The sequence below is a fragment of the Phasianus colchicus genome, chromosome Z, assembly GCF_987193195.1.
Source record: "Phasianus colchicus chromosome Z, bPhaCol1.hap1.1, whole genome shotgun sequence".
In the NCBI taxonomy this organism is placed as follows: Eukaryota; Metazoa; Chordata; class Aves; order Galliformes; family Phasianidae; genus Phasianus; species Phasianus colchicus.
The window spans coordinates 67,666,747-67,688,832 of NC_143476.1; the positions used below are offsets into that span (position 1 = coordinate 67,666,747).

Consider the following 22,086-nt stretch of genomic DNA (forward strand, 5'->3'; position numbering starts at 1 on the left):
AAAAAAAAGAAAAAAGAAAATATCTCCCTGTATATACTTTGTTATCTTGATTATTAAAGAAATCTCTAACATAAAACTTTCAAGAGTTCTATGTCATGGGTGTTGTGTGGTTATTGCTACTAGGTGTTTCTGGGCCACTTCAATTACTTCACATTCCTATTAGTACTTAAATATTAGATACTATTAATGCTTATGAGATGCTTCTCTAGAATATCTTTTTGAGCTTGTACAAACAACCATTTTAGTGTAATATAAAAAATGGAGGCAAAAGTATCTGCAATATGTAATTTATCACAATGACCTAAGAGCAAAAGATCTTCTAATCACCAGTAATTTAACCTCAAGCATACAGTAGTTCTGATTGTATGGCTCTGCCTTTTGTTCATAATATATTCACAGTTCTCCAGGTGTCTTCCTGTACTTTCTTGATTCACTAGTCTTCTTCTGTTGGTGTGCTCTACTGCCTTGAAACCTCACCTCTGACTAAACACTGCTGTACCCTCAGGCATGGTCCACTTCTATCCTCATAGCTCAGAAGTGAGAGCATCTAGCCAGCAAACTCAAACTTGGTTTATTTGTTATGCTGCCTTGTCACATTATCAGCTGGAGCTGTGCTGGAATTATAGATTTTATTTCCTCAGGATGCAGCAGAGAAGCAGGATGCCCTAAATACCTGGTTAACATCAGGAATCTTTTAAGGAAATTACTGTCTTGCACTGCTCTCATAGTTGTCTCATACAAACTAGTAGTTACTTCTGAGTCTCCTCTTCTGAGTTGCTCCCTCTCTGCACGTGTACAAAGAATCTCCAACACAATAAAAAGTTTTGCACTAGAGAAAACCTTTCATAGCTCAGGGTTACATGACGGAGGGAATTCAGATGCAGGAAGATAAGAAGCTCATTCATATTTGTGAAGACTTCTACTCTGAGAAAAGAAGAAAAAAATGGGGCTATTTTAGGGTCAACGTTATTTAGTAGAAGGCCAGACTTATATGGCTGTTTGATCTGTAGTGGTAAAGATCTATGGATCTCTAGTATGGATCCCAGAAGTGTAAGAAATTCTCCTTCTGCTTGAATAGTCCTTATTCCTCTCTGCCCAGCAAAATGACTTCTTCAAATCCAGCACCACCCTGCCTTGTCCTGTCCTGCAAAATGCATTTGCAGACATGGACAACGAAACCCAAGAAAGCAGCAGGTAGTGATCAGGCACCAATCATTGCTAAAGAACAGTCTGTTTAAGAGCCCTTACTTGATTACTCCATTCAACCTCTTCCCCCTCTGACATCTCATGTAATCACTTGGATGCCAAAAAACCAGGACTGATGAAACTAAAGACCCTGGAGGAGCAATGCATTTGGGTGAAGCAGTTCTACACCCAAAGAGCAGAATTCCACAACTCACTTATATCACATTATTATGTCAACATTAATACCAGCATTCTCGGCATGCAGTTCACACACAGCTTCTTGTAATCTCAACTGTGAGCACCCTCTGGTCACATTCAGGATTTCTAGGCTGCTGAGGGTTTCCAGCCTACTAGATCTTATACCTCTTGGACATAAAGGATGTCCTTAAATAAATAAATAAATAAATAAATATTAAAAAAAAAAAACTATAAAGAATCTGTACTAAGTCACCAGGAGGAAAAAAAAGGTAATGTCCAGTAAAAAGTGGACATACAACCACTATACTGAAGATTAAGTATAACTTACATCAAGAATTTACAGTGCAAGTCACTTCCTGGTTGTTGTTTATTTTCAAGCTGCAGAATCTTTGAAGACTTTCTCGTTAGAAAGTTAATGTGAGCAGCTCCTTGTAATGTGAAATTATAATCCTAACCTTATTCTGCCACGATACCTCTTTGTTGGCAAGTCCTTAGCTAAGTACCATACACCATTTACCATGACAGTAAACTACTGCATGCAAAGGTACTAATGAGACTCATCTGCAAAGCAATGTGACTATATATTGGAACAGCTGAACTGCTTTTAGCCACTATGAAAGTATTTATTTATGATACAAGCCATTTTCAGTTAACTTAGAAATTTATCTTAGCTTTTAAATTGATTTCTAAATAGAAAAATCACACTTACTGCTAACTTTCTTAAAGTTTCTTCAAAAAAAAAAATCACTGGACAAGCTTTAACGTACTCTGAAAATGTCTTCAAGAGACAGCAATGTGAAATTATGGGTATGGTCTCTATTCACAGTCTCGACAGTAGACTTTCTCAGTACACTGGCTACAGAATATTACTGATAAGTCACTATTTCCTCTCAGTCTCTTTGCTATTTCTCAAATAAGAAGGGGAGTGAACCGCAGAGGCTCTGTGATAAATTCCTCTGCACATGTGGAAACACAGATGAGAGAGCGCTACTCACTTATAGCAGGCTCTGGCCTGCTACAGCCAGAGCACAATAGGAAGATTGGAGAGCCATACTCAATAAACTGAAAATACCTTTATAACTTCCTTGCATAAAAAATATTTTTATCCAGCCCACTGCTTTGATTAATCAAGACTCTTCAATGTCAAAACTTTTTTTTTTTTCTCCCCACATCTAGTGGTTGTGTACATATTTTTGTGATTCAGAATCACAGAATCAGAATCACCAAGGTTGGAAAAGACCTCCAAGATCATTCAGTCCAACCATCCACCTATCACCAGTATTTCCTACTAAACCATGTCCCTCAGTACATCTGAATATTTCTTGAACACCTCCAGGGCCAGTGACTCCACCACCTCCCTGGGCAGCCCATTCCATTGCCTGATCACCTGAATCTGCTCTGGTGCAACTTGAGGTCATTCCCTCTAATCCTATCACTAGTTACATGGGAGATGAGGCTGACTTCCACCTCACCGCAACCTCCCTTCAGATAGTTGTAGAGACTTAATATCTCCCGTGAGCCTCCTCTTCTCCAGACTAAACAATCCCAGCTCCGTAAGCAACTTCTCGTAAGACTTGTGGTCCAAATCCCTCACCAGCTTTGTTGCCCTTTTCTGAACATACTCCGGGGCCTCAATGTCTTTCTAGCCAACCCCAGCTAGATTCATGTCACGTCATGTCACGTTTAACAGTTGTCACTTTTTAAGACTTCTCAGAAGAAAGCGTTAGACTGCAACTGATTAACAATTTTAACCTTATAGAATGCAAAAGGCATAATGCAGAAAGGGGATGCAGTAAAGATTCACCTTTGCACTTATGAGTTTTTAAAAATTTCAGCAGAAATGCAAAATAGGACTCCTAGTAATCATTCAGTAGATATTTATTATCTATAATATTACACAAGGCTTAACAAACATACATAAGAGCACATCCCTTGCTTAGGACAAGTTTACAGTCTAAGCAAAAAGCCTACAATAAAAACGAAGACTGAACAATCATCAAAATCCATACTTCTCAGAGGCATATGAAATACACAGCACAGACTAAGATAAAGCTTTCCACATTCACAACTTGGAACTGATACCAAAGCACAATGATCTCTGAGAAATACTGTCATTGTTTCCCTGGGTTGTGCTATGAATTAGAGGTTCAAATTCATAAACAATTCACAGATATTTTAGAATGGCAGCTGTTAATTGTGGTAAACTCTGGAAAAATAATCATATCCATCATCATTAAAGTTGGTCTTGATTATCACTTGATCCGTGAACCTACCTACAAAATTCAAAAAGAAATTCAATTCGAACAGAGCATTTTTTCATATAACTGTGACACTTAATGGTTTTGTAAAAGGAAGAGAAGTTATTTAAGAATTAAATCCAATGGTGCATATTCTTCAGGCTAAGGAAACTATTATGACACATCTCACCATTTATATGTTATGTTCATAAATCCCACTAAAAAATTCCTTATCTTGCAGACCCCCTCCCTAGGACTATCAGGAAGCAACGCACCATATAAAATATCTGATATCAGTGTTCTGCTTTTCCTAAGAAGAGAAGCGATCATTTATTCTGCCATGGATGAGATACCATCACTGGATACTAGAGTTTGTGACTCACACTGCAGAGAAGACATGCTGTATTTGGGGAGGTGGAAATGGAAGGAAGCTCTCTGAGTAATTATGGGGTGTGGTTATGAACTTCCTAACAAACAAGGTAACTAAACATGCTGTCTGAGCAGGGTGTCTGTCACTTCCTTGGCTTGAGTAATAATTTAAATCATATTGAAATGTAGCTATTTTCTCTGTAGCCTTTTGAATAATAACTTTATTTTGGATTTATTTAATCTACAGGAAGCCACATGATGTTGACACTGAATGATGCCATATCCATATCATTTTTTTCTGCCTTCTTAGTTGCCTTTAAGGAACCGAGAGGGGGGGAACCACTCAATCTTCTAGATCTCACATTTTCCTACCCATGATGTACAGAGGAAAAGCAAAGGCTCCCATCAGCCTGCTGTTGTCTAACCCCATACTTCATTCCATACCTTGGTAGCACAAGCTCAGTTTCTTTTGTTGTTTTCCCTTGATGTGTTCCTCAAAGCAAATAAGCTATTCAGTTACTTATTTAATTACTTAGTTAAATAGCATGTTGTCTTGAAAAACACTGATGTCTTCTCATCCAGCTCCTCATGCACATGCTGGAAGTGCTTACAGTCCCAGTGCTGCAGTTCCCCCAGCCTGCTACACGCAGCGGAAACCACAATGAAGTCAGCAGGCTCTAATGCTCAGCAGCCAGCTTACACACTGCAAAACTGCAGCCTGCACTTCAGTGCTCCTTCACAGTAAAGCTCCATTCCACCCTCTAATCCAACAGTTTTTAAATTCCAGTGGCCAATTTAAAACTAAATTAGCTGAGGTAGATGTCTCAGGGAGATTGTACTCCTGGAAGTTGCTTCACAACATCTGATTAAGAGAAAAAAGTGTGTGTTTCATATACTTACACATGAAAAAGCTACCTTATCGATTATCAGAAGGTCCACACAGAGAAGAAAATGCAAAACTGATTTAATTACACAGTTGTGCACAAAGCAGCATGTTTAAAGAGTGACATCAAGAAATAAATGTACTTAATTGCTACAGAACAGCCTCACTATACTGAAGTTATAATGAAAGAAAACAAAACTGGAAGCAAAGGAAAGGCCGGTGGGGTGGATTCATAGGCCCTTTGGGATGGTGGAGCTTATCTCCAGTCAGCAGGCCTGCTGTTACAGCATACAGCCCCCTACCAACTTCAGTTTGTCACCATGTCCTCTACTTGCTCAGAGAGCCTATTGATCTCTCAGTTGTGTTACAGAAATGTATGAAAGAATCCAGATTTCCTAAATATGCCTCAAAACATGACCAGCAATGGACACCATGAACAGTTCCAACAGTACGACTGAGGGGATGGTCAGACAGGGGAAAGGGTAAGAATGCATCAAGCAGCTGGAAGCCCGCGCCAGAGCTTGGACTGCACATACAGTACACCCTCTGGAAAAGCCTGAGGGTCTCCTGTGCACTGTTTCACAGTCTAAGCATGCCTGGCATAATCTGAGACTTCCACTTTTCCTCCTCCTTCCCCTACCTTATGCCACCACACTGAAGGTGTGAGACACCAGACCGGCCAGTCACCTGGATGCTCTCACTGTGGCACCACACCCGCGTCAGCATAAGAACACAGGGCTGTGTCAGACTGCTCAGGAAAACCACCTTGCTGTGCAAACCCACTCTGCAATTAGTCACAAAACAAGTGAGGCTTTTAGCAGGGAAGCAACCTTGACAACACAAGAGCATCCTCTCCATGCCCCATTTCTTCTGTTTCTTGTATTCAGAACGAGTGTCTGTCTCCTGAAAGGATGACGGTGGGTGCTGCTGGCAGAGGCACCACAGAGCAGCGTGCAGCTGAGAGCTCCCTGCTGCTGTCCTGTGTCACCTGAGCAAGGGCACTGGCATGCACTGCTCTCGTTAACCATTTAATTAGCAGTGCCTTCAAGACAGAATGCCTTCCCACTGGAATTTCCAGCTTCCAGGAACGTGGCTTGCTCTCCAAAACACCTCACGACTTCCAAAACTTACAGTGGGATCTGTCAGTGCAGATGCTACTTTGTTCCATGTCGGACTGCTGCTAATGCACACTAGTTCACAGAATCACAAATCACAGAATTGTAGCGGCTGGAAGGGACCTCAAGAGACCATCGAGTCCAATCCCCCTGCAAAGCAGGCCCCCTGCAGCAGGCTGCACAGGTAGGCGTCCAGGCGGGTCTTGAATATCTCCACAGCAGGAAAATCCAACAACCTCCCTGGGTTTACACACTCCATTCTGCAGAAAGCACTTCTAACCGCTTCGGCAAAGGCTGGAATTGCTTTTTGGCAATACGGACGACTGCTTCGCAGCGCTGGAATCGTCAGCACACACGCGAACCATGCTGGCCGCAGGCTGCACCCCCCCGGCCACACGCCCCCCGCCACCCGCACGCCCGGCCCAGGCGCGGCCGTTGGCGCCGCGAGGCGCGGCTCGCCCCGCCGTGGGGCGGAGCGGAGGGCGGTGCGGAGGTCCCGTGATGGCGGAGGCGGGGCGGCGGGCTCAGTCGGCGGGGCCTCCGCCGGCGGCAGCGCTATGGGCAGAGCCATGGGAGTAGCCGGGCTGCTCGCGGGGCTGCTCCTCGTGCCCGCCGTGCTGCTGGGCGCCGGCTTCGGCCGCGGAGAGCCGCCCCCCGACCCGCAGCCGGCGCCGTCCGAATGGGGGACGGGGTCGGACGCCGTCCCCGAGGACTCGCTGTGGCCGCTGCCGCAGTCGCTCCGCACGTCCCGTCTCCGGCTGCAGCTGGCCCCCGAGCGCTTCCAGGTGGTACACGGCGCCGGCTCCTCGGCGGGGCCGGCCTGCGGCCTCCTGCAGGACGCCTTCCGCAGGTGAGGGCAGGCGGCGGGCCGGCGGGGCGGCGGGCGGGCTCCGGCAGCGGCGGCGGCTCCCTGAGCTCCGCGCTCCCCGCAGGTACTACGAGTACGTGTTCGGACGCTCCGGCTGGAGGAAGCCGCACCGAGCGTCGCCGTCTGCGCGAGGGGAGCTGTCGCAGCTGCAGGTGGTGATCGCCTCCCCGGAGCCCGGCTGTGACGGCTTCCCGCACCTCGCGTCTAACGAGGCCTGTGAGTACCGCGGCGTTGTGGTCAGGCAGCGCAGAAGCCAGACGGTGATTTTATTATTTTTTTTCTCCCCTGGAATTAATGGGCTCACGAAGGCTCGTGAGGACAGCGCTTAGCTAGTCACCTGGTTGTGAAATTGAGACCACGCCAAGTCGTGACATCGCTCGGTGGCATAGTCTGTGATCTCGGCATGAAGTGCTGGGTGAAGGAGCAGCTGAGCTGCTTCCCCTGCGTCCTGCAGGGCTGTAAGAACGCTTTTGTTCTGTCAACACATACAAGGCAGGATTAAAAACGCGATGATTACGTTGGATTTGTCCTGCTCTGATTCTCCATGGCTGACATCCAGATTGGAGAAACACTCTAAAATCGACTCCTAACCACTAAAGAAGTTTCTTATCACAGTTATCACAGGAATCAGTGTGTTCGGCTTGCCGAGTTCTCTTCTGAGGTAATCTTCTGTGACAGTCTGTGCAGTTATGTGGTATCCAGGATACAGGTCCTTCAGAAAAGATCCTTTTAATCTTAAGTCATACATCTGCAGCAGAAGTAATTCTACCAGACTTGTTAAAGAATGTATTGATATTAAATTTGCCTAGTCCTTTCCGTACATGTAGTCAAGTAGTGCAGTTTTAGTGTGCAGATTTGCCACACATTTCTGTGTAAATGAGATACAACAGCAAAATCATAGAATGACTTGGGTTGAAAAGGACCACAATGATCATCTAGTTTCAATCCCGCTGCTATATCCAGGGTCACCAACCACCAGACCAGGCTGCCCGGAGCCATATCCAGCCTGGCCTTGAATGCCTCCAGGCATGGGGGTTCCACAGTCTCCTTGGGCAACCTGTTCCAGCACCCTCTGGAAATGTGTGAAAAAATCATTAATGCTTCAGAATTTTTTTACCATGGTCAGGATACACTACTTTACTACTATCTGAACTTTGGACAGTGTGTGAACTTCACTTCTTAATGAAAGCTGATTCTTCTGTTCTGTAAGGAAATTATTCACTTGCTGCATTGAGCAGTTTGGTTGTTTGTTGTTGGTTTTTTTTTTTTTTTTTTTCCTAAACAGAAATGGCATGGTTTAGTGGTTATCTCATAGTGTAAGAGGTGGCACATGAGAATGTAATGATGTTTAACAAGGCCAAGTGCAAGGTTTTGCACTTGGATTGAGGCATTCCCAAATATGAGTACAGCCTGTGAGAAGAACTCACTGAGAACAGCCCTGCAAAGAAAGACCAGCAGGTCTCTCCTGTAGCCCGGAAAGCCATTGTTATCCTGAAATGGATCAAAAGAGGGATGGCCAGCAGGAAGAGGGAGGGGATTGGCCCCCAGTACAGGAAGGATGCAGAGCTGCTCGAGCAGGTCCAGAGGAGGGCCATGAAGATGAACAGAATGATAGAGCACCTCTTCTATGAAGAAAGGATGAGGGAGTTGGGCTTGTTCAGCTTGGAGAAGAGAAGTCTCCAGGAGACCTTACTGTGGCCTATGAGTACTTGAAGGGAGCTTACAGGCAGGAGGAGAACTGACTTTATGTGCAGTTGATACCAATAGGACAAAGAAGAACGGCTTGAAATTAAAAGAGGGGAGATTTAGATAAGATGTTAGGAAGAAATCTTTTACTCAGAGGGTGGTGAGGCACTGGCACAGGCTGCCCAGAGAGGTTGTGGATGCCCCAGTCCCTGAGGGTGTTCAAGATTGGGCTGGATGGGACTCTGGGCAGCATGATCCAGCATGTGGCAATCCTGCCCATGGCAGGGGGTTGCAACTAGATAATCTTTAAGGTCCCCTCTAACCTAAGCCATTCTATGATTCTGTGATGAGGGTATAGCTACCTAATAAAAATACAGGTTACCTGCCCTCCTCCCTGCTGACTTCTTACCTTTTCGTGTAAATGGTTCGGTTTATCCTTGCAAAACTTGTTGCATTGCATTCATTTAAGATATATGTTGAGAAAAACAGTTGCTGTCTCAGAAGCAGATCACTGGCTGGCCTACGGTTTACCATTAAAAGAAAAAAATAAAGCAAAAAAAAAAAAGAGCCCCAAAAAACACATAGAAATTGTATCTATCTTCTGTTTCTTTCCCCAAACTTTCAATACATACAGAATTGTCTTTAGGTTAAAATGGAAAACTAAATACTTTCTTCATTTTGTTACTTTGTAATTAGACCTTTATAAGCAATATCACTAAAAAAAGTAATCTGTAAGCATAATGCATCTAAAATAAGTTTAAAAGGAGAAGTGCATTTCTGTGGTTGTGTCTGGCTTAGTTACTCAACCTCATTGCCTGCTTACTAAATGCAAAAGCATCATTTAATGTGTGTAAAAAATCAATTAAGCTAAAATAGCTGGTATTCCAGCCACTGTTCAAAATTTAACATCATCATTTTTCAGAGCCATTTTTGTTTTAGCATCTTATTAACTATGGCTTCTGTCTGGGAGCTTGCATTATTCCAGGAGCACATATGAAAAATATCTGCATAGTATCACCATTAAAGAGAGCATTTGTTTGAATTACAAAGAAAAAGTACAAAAAAAAAAAAAGGAGGGGGGTGGGAAATCTTGAATATCTTACTGCCTGATAATATCCTAGCAATCCTTGCCTTCTCGAGAAATAACTCTCTTTTCCTCTCTTTAGATCATTTAACTGTAACTGAGCCTGTGGCTATACTGAAAGCAGATGAGGTATGGGGAGCTTTAAGAGGTAAGCTGATGCTTTCCATACAGAGCTGTTTTTGTTCTAAGGTTATACAGACTGCATAGCAGAGTAGGAACCAACTGACCACTGAGGCTTGCCCTCATTCAGTCCTTCATGGGAGGCAGACTTGGGCTTGAGGACCTATAGGTACCAAAATGTGCACTGTACACTCCCTCAGTCTGTGTATTCTATCCCAGATTCAGTGGCAAACCATAACTGCATGCTTGCTTTATTTAAAATCACCCAGGCCAACCAAGTGCTAAAAATTTCTCTGATCTATAGTGTCAACAGATTGTACTGTGACTGCACTAATAACAACGTGCAGGTCACCACCAAGAAGACTGTGATGCTGAAGTCTCAGTCTGCTTTTCTTAAACAGTATTTAAATTAGCAATTTTTTAATGCTGAATTGGAAACTTCACCTGTTCTAGAAATGACAGGAATATATGCATGATAACACCAGACATTCCTACCTTACTCTCTGTCACAATCATTCTGTCATAGATTAATTTGGTATGTCTGAGTGATGATAATAATATTCGGTGTTTGTGTATAATGGAGAGTTTGAACTGTTCTCTCTTTGATATTTTGTTAACTTTTTTGCTTATGCAGCAAAGGTGATTGTGATAACAAGAAAGAAACTCAGTAGTAAGGCATTCTTTCTTGCTGTAAATAATTTGGGTCCTGTTTTAACTAAAACTTTAAGGCATAACAGTGGGCTGTACTCCAGATTCCTTTCTTTGATTTTTCCAGGTTTGGAAACCTTCAGTCAGTTGGTTCACGAGGATGATTATGGAAGTGTAAGTATAGATGTTAACTAAAAACACAATCTGGTAACAGACAGCCACATTCTTTATTAGGTATTTTTCAAGGAACAGTAGATCTGCAAGTTTCATTAACTACTTTTCCAGAAAATAATGTTTGAAAAGCTGTTAACAAACTGAGAAATATTTCATGTTTGTAATGATGAACATAAAATGGGAATTCTAATTCTCAAATCTCATTTTTATAGTTTCTTATCAATGAATCTGAAATCTATGACTTCCCAAGGTTTGCACACAGAGGAATCTTACTTGACACTTCAAGGCACTATTTGCCATTGAAATCTATTCTCACAAACCTGGTAAGTGGACTGTCACGTATCATGAATAAGAAAGACTTCTTATTGTATTTTGTTCTCTGAAGTAGGTAGCAACTGATTTTGGTATGAAATGAGAACCTGGCTAACATCTAAAAGGACAGGGTGAACTTTTCTAAGTGGAGGTCAGAGTGTGTTCTGGATATGAATTGAGTGAGCAGATGGAGTGACTTGCAGTTCATCAAGGAGGCTGTGATTTTGTGCACCTTGGGTTTTTGGTGTTTGCTGCTGCCTAAACCAGTATAGGTATTTCCTGGAAGCATGTTTTGCAAGCATTATAGGGGAGACCCTGCAATCACTAATTCAAGTGCCAGTGGTTGCAGTAAGACTACAGTATTTTAAACAACCATGTAACCAATCATTAAATTGCTAGGAGTGATTCAGTAATGAGGTACAAACAGAGGCAAATTCTAGTATGTTCATTGTGAGCTGATTTTTTTCACAACTTTAAAAAAAAAAAAAAAAGAGAAGGTAGTAAAATTTCTATGAAGAGCTTATGAAGAATAAGAAATGCGTATTCTCACTCTCACTTGATGAGAAGGTCAGAGATTTGTCTAATTCAGCACCAGAAACTGTGGGTTTTCTTACTTTGTACTGCCATATTTTCTCTTAAAGTACTTGTGGCACGTCTTGTTTGGTTGAAGTGGAGGAGCCTTTGAATGAGGGAATATGCAGTTTCCTGTCTTGTCTGTTTTTCCAGGATGAATTTTTCTTAGATACTTCCCTTCTGTGTTCCAGAACTTTGCAGAGCAGGCTTAGGTGGGCAAAAACAGAGTGCAGGTAAAACCAGCCTTTATTTCTGAGGTTGTCCTTGAACTGCACTTGGAGCTAGCCCCTCCATGAGTATTTACAACTTGTTTTTACCTGTAATATCATTCCATGCTCAGCAATTAGGTTTGTGTGGATAGTCTCATACAACTGAGAATGTTCCAGCTATTCAGGTAGTTCCTGTGTCAATATTTGTTGTCTTTTCTGAAAGAACAGATGTATGCCTGAAGTGTAACTTGACTTTTGAGACTTGAGTTTCTATTCATTTTTTTAAGTGTTTGTAACTGTTGCTCTTCCATTTTCTTTCCTTAAATTATGTCTGTGGTTCAGCTATGTTTTATGCCATTTTACCAGTTTAAGAAAAAGTGTGCTTTTCCTCCTCTGTGGCTGCTCGAATCCAGACTAGCCTAATAAAAAGCAGCAGTAATCCCTTCACTGACATACGGTAATTAGATGCTTAAGGCAGCTGTTTAAGTACATTTCCTGTTTGTGTCTGACTACTGTGCTGTATCACAAGGAAGAGCATTGGGAGGTAGAGGTTGAGGGAGGATCAGGAAGTGTAATTTTTATGTGGAAAGGTGTGAGTCGGAGATGCATGAAGACAAGCAGTAATTAAGTTGCTTCAGAAAATTCAGCTTGGATGAAAAAAGAGGGGAAAAGATGGATTTTGCAAGCAATTCGAAGCAACTGTGTTCCAATTATTTGTCCCAGAAGAGTACAAATTCTTCCAGCACACAGCACTTCAGTGACTGATAAACGTATGTAGCCCACAGTATGTGTGTAAGTGCCCATCTGGAGTTATGATTCTATAATAAATGTGTTTACATTTATATTCATAACATACAGTTAACAAAATAGAAGCACTGACACTATATTGACTGAAAAATGCATAGTTTATTTTGCCTGCATTTGAAATGCATTCTGAGGAGGTTATTGTCACATGAAGATGTAATCAATAGCAGGAATTTAGTTTTCAAGTATAAAGTATTTAAGTAGAAAAATGTAAGCTTTCCTATAAGCTGAAATAGCTGATCGTTTTTAGACAATCAACCAGATGTGTTGAGAAGTGGAAAAAATTCACAAGAATTTATAGCTGTTTACTTCTAAGTTGAAAAATGGTATGCTTTTGCTTTCATTTAGTCATTGAGCTAGGCATGCAGAGTATACTGGGACAAGACCTCTTTTTTGCATAGATTTTCAGTGAGACTAAAATGCTCAAATTAAATAATGCATTGTTCATTACAGGATGCTATGGCTTTTAACAAGTTCAATGTTCTCCACTGGCATATAGTAGATGATCAGTCATTTCCTTACCAGAGTATTTCTTTTCCCGAGCTTAGTAACAAGGTGAGTAGACATCTTTGGAGTACGGTGGGAGGGCAGAAATCTAACATATTTCATGAAAACCAAATGTAGACACAAGAACCTATAAATAGTTAATTATATCTCCCTTGGCCTATTGTGAAACGAAGTTTCACACCATCATCTGTATATTTGCATTAATAATGACTGTAATGTTACGAGGGTTCTTTGTTTCAGAATCAGTGATGAAAAGAAGGAAGAAAAGTCAAATTTACTTCTTTGTATAAAAAAATAAATAACACTTATCTACTAAAAAACCTAATGGTATAATGTTACGTAAACTTTCTCTAAATATGTATACTTCACAGGGGGCTTACTCTTATAACCACGTCTATACTCCTACTGATGTCCGTCTGGTGATTGAGTATGCCCGATTAAGAGGCATTAGAGTTATCCCAGAGTTTGATACCCCAGGACACACACAGTCTTGGGGAAAAGGTATGTCAAAGAAAGTATTAATGACTAAAAGATTGTGATGAGTAAAGTGCAGCATAATATTCCTATATGAAAGTAAGCGGGCTTGCTAAAAACTGCTTTTGAAGTACTTTGAAAGGCATTTGGAAAGAGGTGAGCAAGGGAAAGAATCAGCAGTGGTCAAAACCTTAGGCGAGAGAAGCGAAAGTGAATGGAGGAAGCTCAAACTGAGCAGTCATTTCCTGTGCTGGATGTGTGTGCAAAGGCTAAGTACGTTCTATCTGCTTCGGTTTCATATTGATTTTTTCACCCCATACAGCCATCTTGAGTTTAGAGTAATAAGGCAGAGGCTAGAAACAGTGAGCTGCTGTCCCTGGAGATATTTTCTCTTTCAGAGTGGCTGATATTTCTGTTCACTAATGAAGACATGCTCTGCTCATGTATAAATGGTAGCAAAGTTGGATGCTTACTTTATTCTGTTTTATAGATTTCAAAGTAGTAATATTTTTCTTGATAGAGTCCAGAGTTACGGTGATTACATGTACTCAAAGACCAGGAAACCTTGTGCCTTGATTCAAGATGTATGGGCTGCAGTTAAGCTGCAGAGGTTTTGGCTAAATGGAGAATAGTATACATTTTCTAGTCCCTTTAAGCTACAAGATGAGTCTTGTGCTCATCCTGTGGGAAATGCAGCCAGAGCATTGGAAGCTGCCTCAGGCTCTTTCTCACTTACTTTACATGAGAAGGAAATGAGCAACACAGAAGTTGAACTGGTAAACAATTTTTCTGAATCTTTCATCTTATGTAGTCTTTGTTATGAAGCATTAGGGGATGCCATCCAAAGGGCCCTGGGCAGGCTTGAGATGTGGGCCCATGTCAACCTCATGAAGTTCAACAAGGCCAAGTGCAAGGTCCTGCACCTGGGTTGGGAAGTCTCAAACACAGATACAGGTTGGATGGAGAATGGCTTGAGAGCAGCCCTGAGAAGAAGGATTTGGGGGTGTCAGTTGATAAAAGATGAGCCTGTAATGTGCCCTTGCAGCCCAGAACGCCAACCATATCCTGGCTTACATCAAGAGAAGCGTGACCAGCAGGTCAAGGGAGGTGATTTTGCCCCTCTACTCTGCTTTTGTGAGACCCCCACCTGGAGCACTGCGTCCAGTTCTGGTGCCACCAACACAAGGAGGACATGGAATTGTTGGAGCAGGTCTAGAGGAGGGCCGCAAAGATGATCAGAGGGCTGGAGCACCTCCTCTACGAGGACAGACTGAGAGATCTGGGGCTCTTCAGCCCGGAGAAGATAAGGCTCAGAGGAGACTTGATAGTGTCCTTCCAGTACCTGAAGGAGGCCTACAGGAAAGCTGGGGAGGGACTTTTTATAAGGCCATGTAGCGACAGGATGAGGGGAATTGGACTTAGACTAGATATCAGGAGGAAATTCCTTACTGTGGGGGTGGTGAGACACTGGAACAGATTGCCCGGTGAGACTGTGGATGCCCCCTCCCTGGTAGCATTCAATGCCAGGCTGGATGGGGCTTTGAGCAAACTAGTCTAGTGGGAGGTGTCTCTGCCTATAACAGGGGGTTGGAACTAAATGATCTTAAAGATCCCTTCCATCCCAAACTGTTCTATGATTCTGTGATTAACAAAAGCCAGGCTCTTGCCAGTGGCTTGCCTAGAGGAAGCTGAACTGCCCTGTAGTCATATGAAGAACAAGATTCAGCTCACTTGTCTTTAATGAGCTGGTCCTGATAGTTTCTTGTATGATAGCTTTTTAATATAACTCAAGCTGGATTTGCTCATGAACCTGAGAATTACAACTGTGTTTTCCCTACATCTAAATTCAAAGTATTGGAAGGAGGCCTAAAGTCATGCAAGAGGAGTAGGTGAAGCAGTGTATTATTAGCACTCTGCTTGGGTGAATATACTTGGAGTAGAAAACATGCAGCTGGGAAGGTGCTGCTGCTGCTGCAACTCTGTAAACTGAATATAGGAATCATAGAGTTCTTACAGTTGGAAGGGGCATCATTGAGTTCAACTCCCCTGCAGTGAACAAGGACATGCACAACTCGATCAGCTTGTGCAAGGCCAACTGATCCAGTCTGGCCTTGAAAGCCTCCAGGGATGGAGCATCAACGACAACTCTGGGCAACATATTCCAGTGCCTCACCCACACTGTAAAAGATTCGTTCTTGTATTCAGCCTAAGCTTGAAGCTATTTCCCCTTGTTCTTTCACCACAGACCCTGCTTCCTTCTAATTGGCATATTTCCTAAATCTATAAAGCTTTGTTGTTCAAGTAGTCATCCAGGAGTTGCTTTCTAGGTAGTGGAGTATGTTCTATAAATTTGTGGTTTTAAATCAGAAGTTTAAAAGTTAGAGTCTTCATTTTCAGTTAGAAGGTTCTTCAGCTTTGGGCAAAATTGTTTCATCTTACCTCTATTCAATTTTGTATGGAATAGATGAGCACTTTAGTAATTAATATTAACCTCTGTAATAAGAGTGAACTACTTCCTGCTAGCAGAGGTAGCATGCCAGTATGGGACTGAATATCCTCTATTAATTGTTTCTATTAGGTCAAAAAGATCTTCTCACCCCTTGTTACAGTGGAGAACAACCAAGTGGATCCTTTGGACCTGTAAATCCCATTTTGAATTCAACTTACGACTTCATGGCTACATTATTCAAAGAAATCAGCAGTGTATTTCCTGATGCCTACATCCATCTGGGAGGAGATGAAGTGAGCTTCAATTGCTGGTATGGTCACAGTTCAAAAAATAAATAGCCAGTGCCTCTTAAAAAATCCATCAGTTGTGAGATGGTTTTTCTCTGCTTATCCCAAAGATACTCTGTTCTCCTGCTTCTGTAAGAATTTACAGGTGGAGCATTTTCAACAAGCAAGTGCTGTAGGAGTTACAGTTGTGCAGAATTTTACTCTGACCATTTGTGTGCGTGTTGGGATATTCTAAAGGATTTCTTTACGAAAACTAACCATTCAGAAGGGAGAAAAATTTGGGGAGTTAAGCACTATAGAAGATCATTAATGCTGAAGTGCTTTGTGTTAAAGCAAAACCAGTCCTTTTCATTGAGCCCATTTTTAATAGAAAATCTGTTAATGTTAAGAATTACAGTACTGACTCTTTGGTGCTTACATTACAAATAGTGCATACATTAATACAGTTCTTCAAGTTGTGGATTTGGGCTATTTTTAAATCTTTCTGATGGAGTAACTAATAATAATACAGAGTTCAGAGCTGATGTAATAGGATTAGCATTCAAATTGATCCTAGTTAGTATTTGTGGATTCTCTTGAAGAAACAAATCTGAACACTCAGAACTGCTTTAATTTTTGAAGTGGAGATAAATTCTGTCAAATGTTTCAGTACAAAGTGTTTGTTTGCTTTAAGGTAGTTCTTTTCAAATTTGATTCTTAATGTAACTCCTGCAGATACCCTGGTGCTCTTTGACTGCTTAGTTTCCAGACCTGCTGGCAGTTTTCCCACAAAATGACAGAGGCGCCAGGAACCCCAGAGCTCTTAGAAGCTTGACGAACCCTGCCAGAAGCTGCTTGAGGGCAGGAACTCCAGTAGCTTTCCAAGAGTATTAAGACTATTGGCTTTGTTTCAAATCATGATTAAATTTGGTTTAAAAATACCGAAATCGTATTATTCTGCTACTTCTGCTCTGCTGTGCATTTAAGGCTGTGACATGTCTAAAGCATCTTCTTAATATACTGTGTGTGGATAAAACTAATTGGGAAATCAGGTTTAAAACATACAAAAAATAATTATTCTGATTTATTTTTTTCTGTTCAAGGAAATCTAACCCTGAAGTGAAAGATTTCATGAAGAAGCAAGGATTTGGCATTGACTATGCTAAACTGGAATCATACTATGTTCAGAAGTATGTGCTTAATTTTTAATTCCTGCCCAGCTTTTCACACTTGCTATCTGAGGGGGATGTCAGGGTGCAGATATGTAATTTTTTAGACTGTATTATATATAGTTTTCAAAAATTCCCATGCATGGGGTACATCCCAGTTTCTTTCCTATTTTTACACTGAATATAGAGTTTACATCTTTAAAATGTGGGACACAACAAGGATATGTGTAGGTTTGTTTTAAACACACTCTGAATGTATTGGGTATTTTTAAACTAGGTGTACTGAAATGTCAGTAAACAAGGTGGGGAGAAAAAATCAAAAGGTTTTTGCAGACGTTTATTGATTTTTCTTAAGTGGCATACATTTCAACATCTTTCTGAGTTACTGTCAGTTTGTACTGAAGTCTGTGTTAATGTACATGCATTTCCTTATACGTATGTTCTTCTAGAAAGAACATTGAAGGCAAAATGAGAGAAGTCTGGATTCTTTAGGTCCCTTAGGAACAAAAAGGTGCAGTATGCATTAGAGTAGGAAATACTGCTGCGTTAGGTGTCTGTGTTTGAGCTGCTTGAAGTTCACAGGCATGATCTTATTTCTAAATCCTAGGATTTTGGATATTGTTTCCTCCTATAACAAAGGATACATGGTCTGGCAGGAAGTGTTTGATAACAATGCAGAGGTAAGATGGAAAAGTAAATAGGATACTCTCATAAAACAGCACAATATCATGGGAGGCTTCCAAAATAGACTATTAAGTAGTTTTGGTTGTGTCCTGTAAGTGTTTAAAGGAAATCTGTGGACAATACCAGTAAGTGCACAAAGGTGTGTAGCCTAATTGGGAATTACCATTTATCTAATAGGTAAAATAGGTGAAACAAGAACAGCAGCATTGCTGCACTTTCTTCAAGGTAGGAGTAGATAATATCACTTAATGTAGAGCATGAGTAAAGAGTAGAAAAGTTTCTCTGCCTTCTTATATACTTTAAGTTTTCCAGGTAACAGCACACCTAGACTGGTAACACCAGGTGCTCAGCTTTTTTGAAGTTGTCAAGTCACTGGTGCATGTAGCAGCCATCTCAGGGAACAGACTGTGTACAATCTGTACTTCACTTCAGTGTGAACTGTGTTTAAAACTAACAGATTATTAGTTTTAGACTAGGAAAGAAAACAGTGCCAAAAGTTAGCTTCCACTGTGCTCCTTTTCGAAGCAAAATGCCCCCCTCAAGTTTTGAAATCTGTTATTGTTTTTTTTTCCTGTCAACAGTAATTAGGATTGTCTTTCATGTTGATTTTTTTAAAAATTATTTTTATTTTTCTCTTCTAGCTGAAACCAGACACTGTAGTTGAAGTGTGGATGGCAAATAACTATGCACACGAACTGAGCCGTGTCACTAGAGCAGGGTTCACTGCTATCCTTGCAGCTCCCTGGTATTTGGACTACATTAGTTATGGACAAGACTGGACAAAATACTACCGCGTTGAACCACTTAACTTCCCTGGTTTGTTACTTTTTTTATATATGATCTGTGTGTGAATGTATTTGGTTCAAAATAAGGCATAAATTGAATAGATAAGGCTATTCAGAGATGCATGCAGTTGGTATGATCAAATACCCTATAATCAAAGGTCTTCAGCATTTTCCAGAGTTGTGGCTGACAAACAAGTGAAAAAAAAATTGCAACTTCCTATTTCTCAAATGAAAAGCATTAGTTCCTCCAACATGTGGCACTGGTGCGTGTGTGAGACAGGAAGCTGGACGGCATGAACAGACGTGTCATGCTTTAGGGACAACACAAAACACCTGATGGTGGACAATGAACTTGTATTTTGAAGCAACCTCATAGAAAGTTAGACTGTTAAAGAAAAAGGTATATTCTCTCCCTCTGGCTGAAGCTGATAGTCAGAATTTTTGCCATTTCCCAGGCTTTCTTTTTATGCAGAGTACTGGGGAGAACTTCTGAGTTCTACAGCTTCTTCAAGAAACGTTCTGTGTGTAGTAGAGGGAGCAGTTTGAATGAAAACTTGAATCCCTGAAGTGTGTCTAAACAATTGAAAATAAAAGTTCTAAGCTTTTCTGCCACAGAAGGGAGATGTGTTATCCAGGCAAATGGGCTAGTCATTCTTACATTCTACCACCAAAATGCTAAGTTTGTGCTCAGGACAGGTATGTTATTTGATAAAAAATAAGTAACAGCTGAAGAGCAGTCCTGAGTATTGAAGAAAAAAATAATTGTGATACATGCCCATGTCCTGGACAAATAGAAATTCTAACTTTCTGCTTTGAATACAGGATCTGAAAAACAGAAAAGACTCCTAATAGGTGGAGAAGCTTGCCTATGGGGAGAATACGTGGATGCCACAAACCTCACACCAAGATTATGGTATGAACTTCTTTATATTTTAGAAAGCTACAAGAAGAATGAATTAATCAAACAGTACTGTATGTTAGTGGTAACAGTGCTAGAGTTTATACTGACCCTAAGCAGCTTTAAAAATTGATGCTCCTGGTAAAAGACCTGGTACTTAAAACTTTTATTCATTTTTGGTTGTAGACTGTATCCCTCTAAAACTCAATATATCTTCACAGGCCTCGGGCAAGTGCTGTAGGGGAAAGACTCTGGAGCAGCAGAAATGTGACCAACTTGGAGGATGCCTATAAAAGACTGTCTAACCATCGATGCCGCATGCTCAGGTAAGATCAGTGGTTCTAGTAAGCCTGTGGCTCTCATGCCTTAGAGCCAGTGGAGTTAAAGTACAGGCATAAAATGAATGAAAGCTGGCAGACTAGTCTGATCATATAAATATCATCCCAAGTGTTTTGGTGTCCTCAGAAGGGGAAAAACAGTTACATTAAGTCAGGAGTTCAAAAAATTCTTGCAGTTAACATTCTCAAAACCATGAACCCTCTTTACTGAAATGCTAGAACTTATCTCTGTTCTGCTTTCTTCTAAAGAAAAAACATACTCCATGACTGACTTATTTCAGACTATGAAGGATATTAAAGGGCATACGTGAGGAGTACACAGACAGGAGAAAAAACAGACTGATTTTTTTAGTTATTAGAAATAGGTAATTGTTGCCAGAGGTAATCAAATGGAGCTTCTTGTATGAGAGGTGGGCTTGAATGACCTGTTCTTTCAGGTATTGCCTTAATGTAGGGAGTGAAAGGGTGGATCTGGAGTCCCTGTTGAATTAAAGTTTTTTAAACTACCACAGACTATATCAGTTCATAATAGGTTGTTCACTGCAGTTCTTGCTCAAAAAATGTGTAGACAATTTACTGCTTGTTTGTTGCTAGTGCTGTCTTTGTATATTTGTGGTTGTAGAAATGAGTCAGTTCCGGGTCTTCTGTTTCAGTGCGACTCCACTTCTAAAAGTACACAGCCAGAAAGCAGTTTATGACTGCTCAAATGTTGCTGCAATTGGTCTACAGCAAGAATGAGCAGGCCATTTAGTTTTATAGTAGTCCATAACAAACCATAGAAAATTCCAACCATGAGAGGAAGGATTTTGAGATATATTCAGATGAGGTTTTTAGAGGATGGGATACATGGCAATTACAGTCAGCACCCAAAATTCAAACACTCTCTCCAGATTCCTGTAGGTACCTCAGCACGTGTTTTGTTGACACACAAACTCATGCTGAATACTGACTGTTAGGAAAAAAAACCTCACGTTAAAGACATGTTCTCTTTAAAAGTACTGCTTTTATGTAGGCTTTAAGCTAGAAGGATGGTAGAGAAACCATCCCGTTTCCATTGGTTAAACGATCATTCCTTCTGTCAACAGTTACACTGCCTTTCACTGGACCTTCCATGAGATTTCCTGACTTTTGTTTGAACCTCAAAGAGCTGATTTTATTAACTGAACTGTTACAAAAATTTAGAAAGTGGGCAAACATGTCCCTGATACTGTTTTTGTACATGGAATATGTATATGCAGAAGATGGTGGTTCCAGCAGGCTGAGGTGCCGTTCCAAATAAAACAGCTCTGGCTTGATGTATGTATCAGATTATGCAGATTAGGCAGAGAATGAAGGGACAGGCAGAAACTTTCTAACAGCTAGATCACAGTCAGTGGAAGAACAATAGTCATCTAATCTAAGGGAAAGATTACTGCTACTGAAATTGTACTATAAAAGCAGTAGCTTCCATTCAGATCTGAACTCAGCTTCCTGTAGTGATGAGTTGAATGAAAATGACATAATCAGAGCTGCATGTGAAGGAAATGTTAGCCTGAGAGTAGAATGTGCAGTGTTAACTTTCTTGAGTTTTCATATTTATCACTCATCTTAAAAGCAATAGGTTTTACAGAACAGGAAGACCATTGGCTTTTCAACTCATTTTCTAGTATTCTGGTAGGTTCAACTGAAACAAGGCTACTGTACTTGGCTTAGTAACCCAAATGCAATCTACAGAATAGGCCCCTTTTTTCACTCTCTAAGTAGGCAGTCCATTTTGTTTACATAAAGCAGATTAAAACTGGCTGCCCTTATCTCTGTTCCTTCCTAAACCACTTGCCCATTATTTGATTTATTCATACATACTTGACTTTATTTTAACAGCAGAGGCATAGCAGCTGAGCCTCTTTTTGTTGGCTATTGTCCCCATGAAGCAAGATGGCAGTGACTGCTTTGGATACCTCCATTCAGCAACCTGAAGTGCCTCTGAAGATGCATAGATGCATACATGTGGTTTGATTGTTGAACCAAAAACATCTTCACTTTTAAAATAAAGGTATTTCACATGCTTGTTG

General features: G+C 41.1%; 1 protein-coding gene across 1 annotated transcript; it reads left to right on the plus strand.

Annotated features, from left to right (window-relative positions):
• The first annotated feature begins 6,491 nt into the window (after window positions 1-6,491).
• On the plus strand, window positions 6,492-22,081 carry HEXB (hexosaminidase subunit beta). Its single transcript, XM_031609320.2, has 14 exons — window positions 6,492-6,837; window positions 6,920-7,071; window positions 9,708-9,773; window positions 10,521-10,567; window positions 10,780-10,890; window positions 12,919-13,020; window positions 13,344-13,473; window positions 16,025-16,205; window positions 17,265-17,351; window positions 17,938-18,010; window positions 18,656-18,830; window positions 19,622-19,712; window positions 19,919-20,023; window positions 21,896-22,081. The coding sequence occupies exons 1-14, from the start codon at window positions 6,545-6,547 to the stop codon at window positions 21,957-21,959; spliced, it is 1,677 nt and encodes a 558-aa protein (XP_031465180.1). The 5' UTR covers window positions 6,492-6,544; the 3' UTR covers window positions 21,960-22,081.
• Window positions 22,082-22,086: the final 5 nt, after the last annotated feature.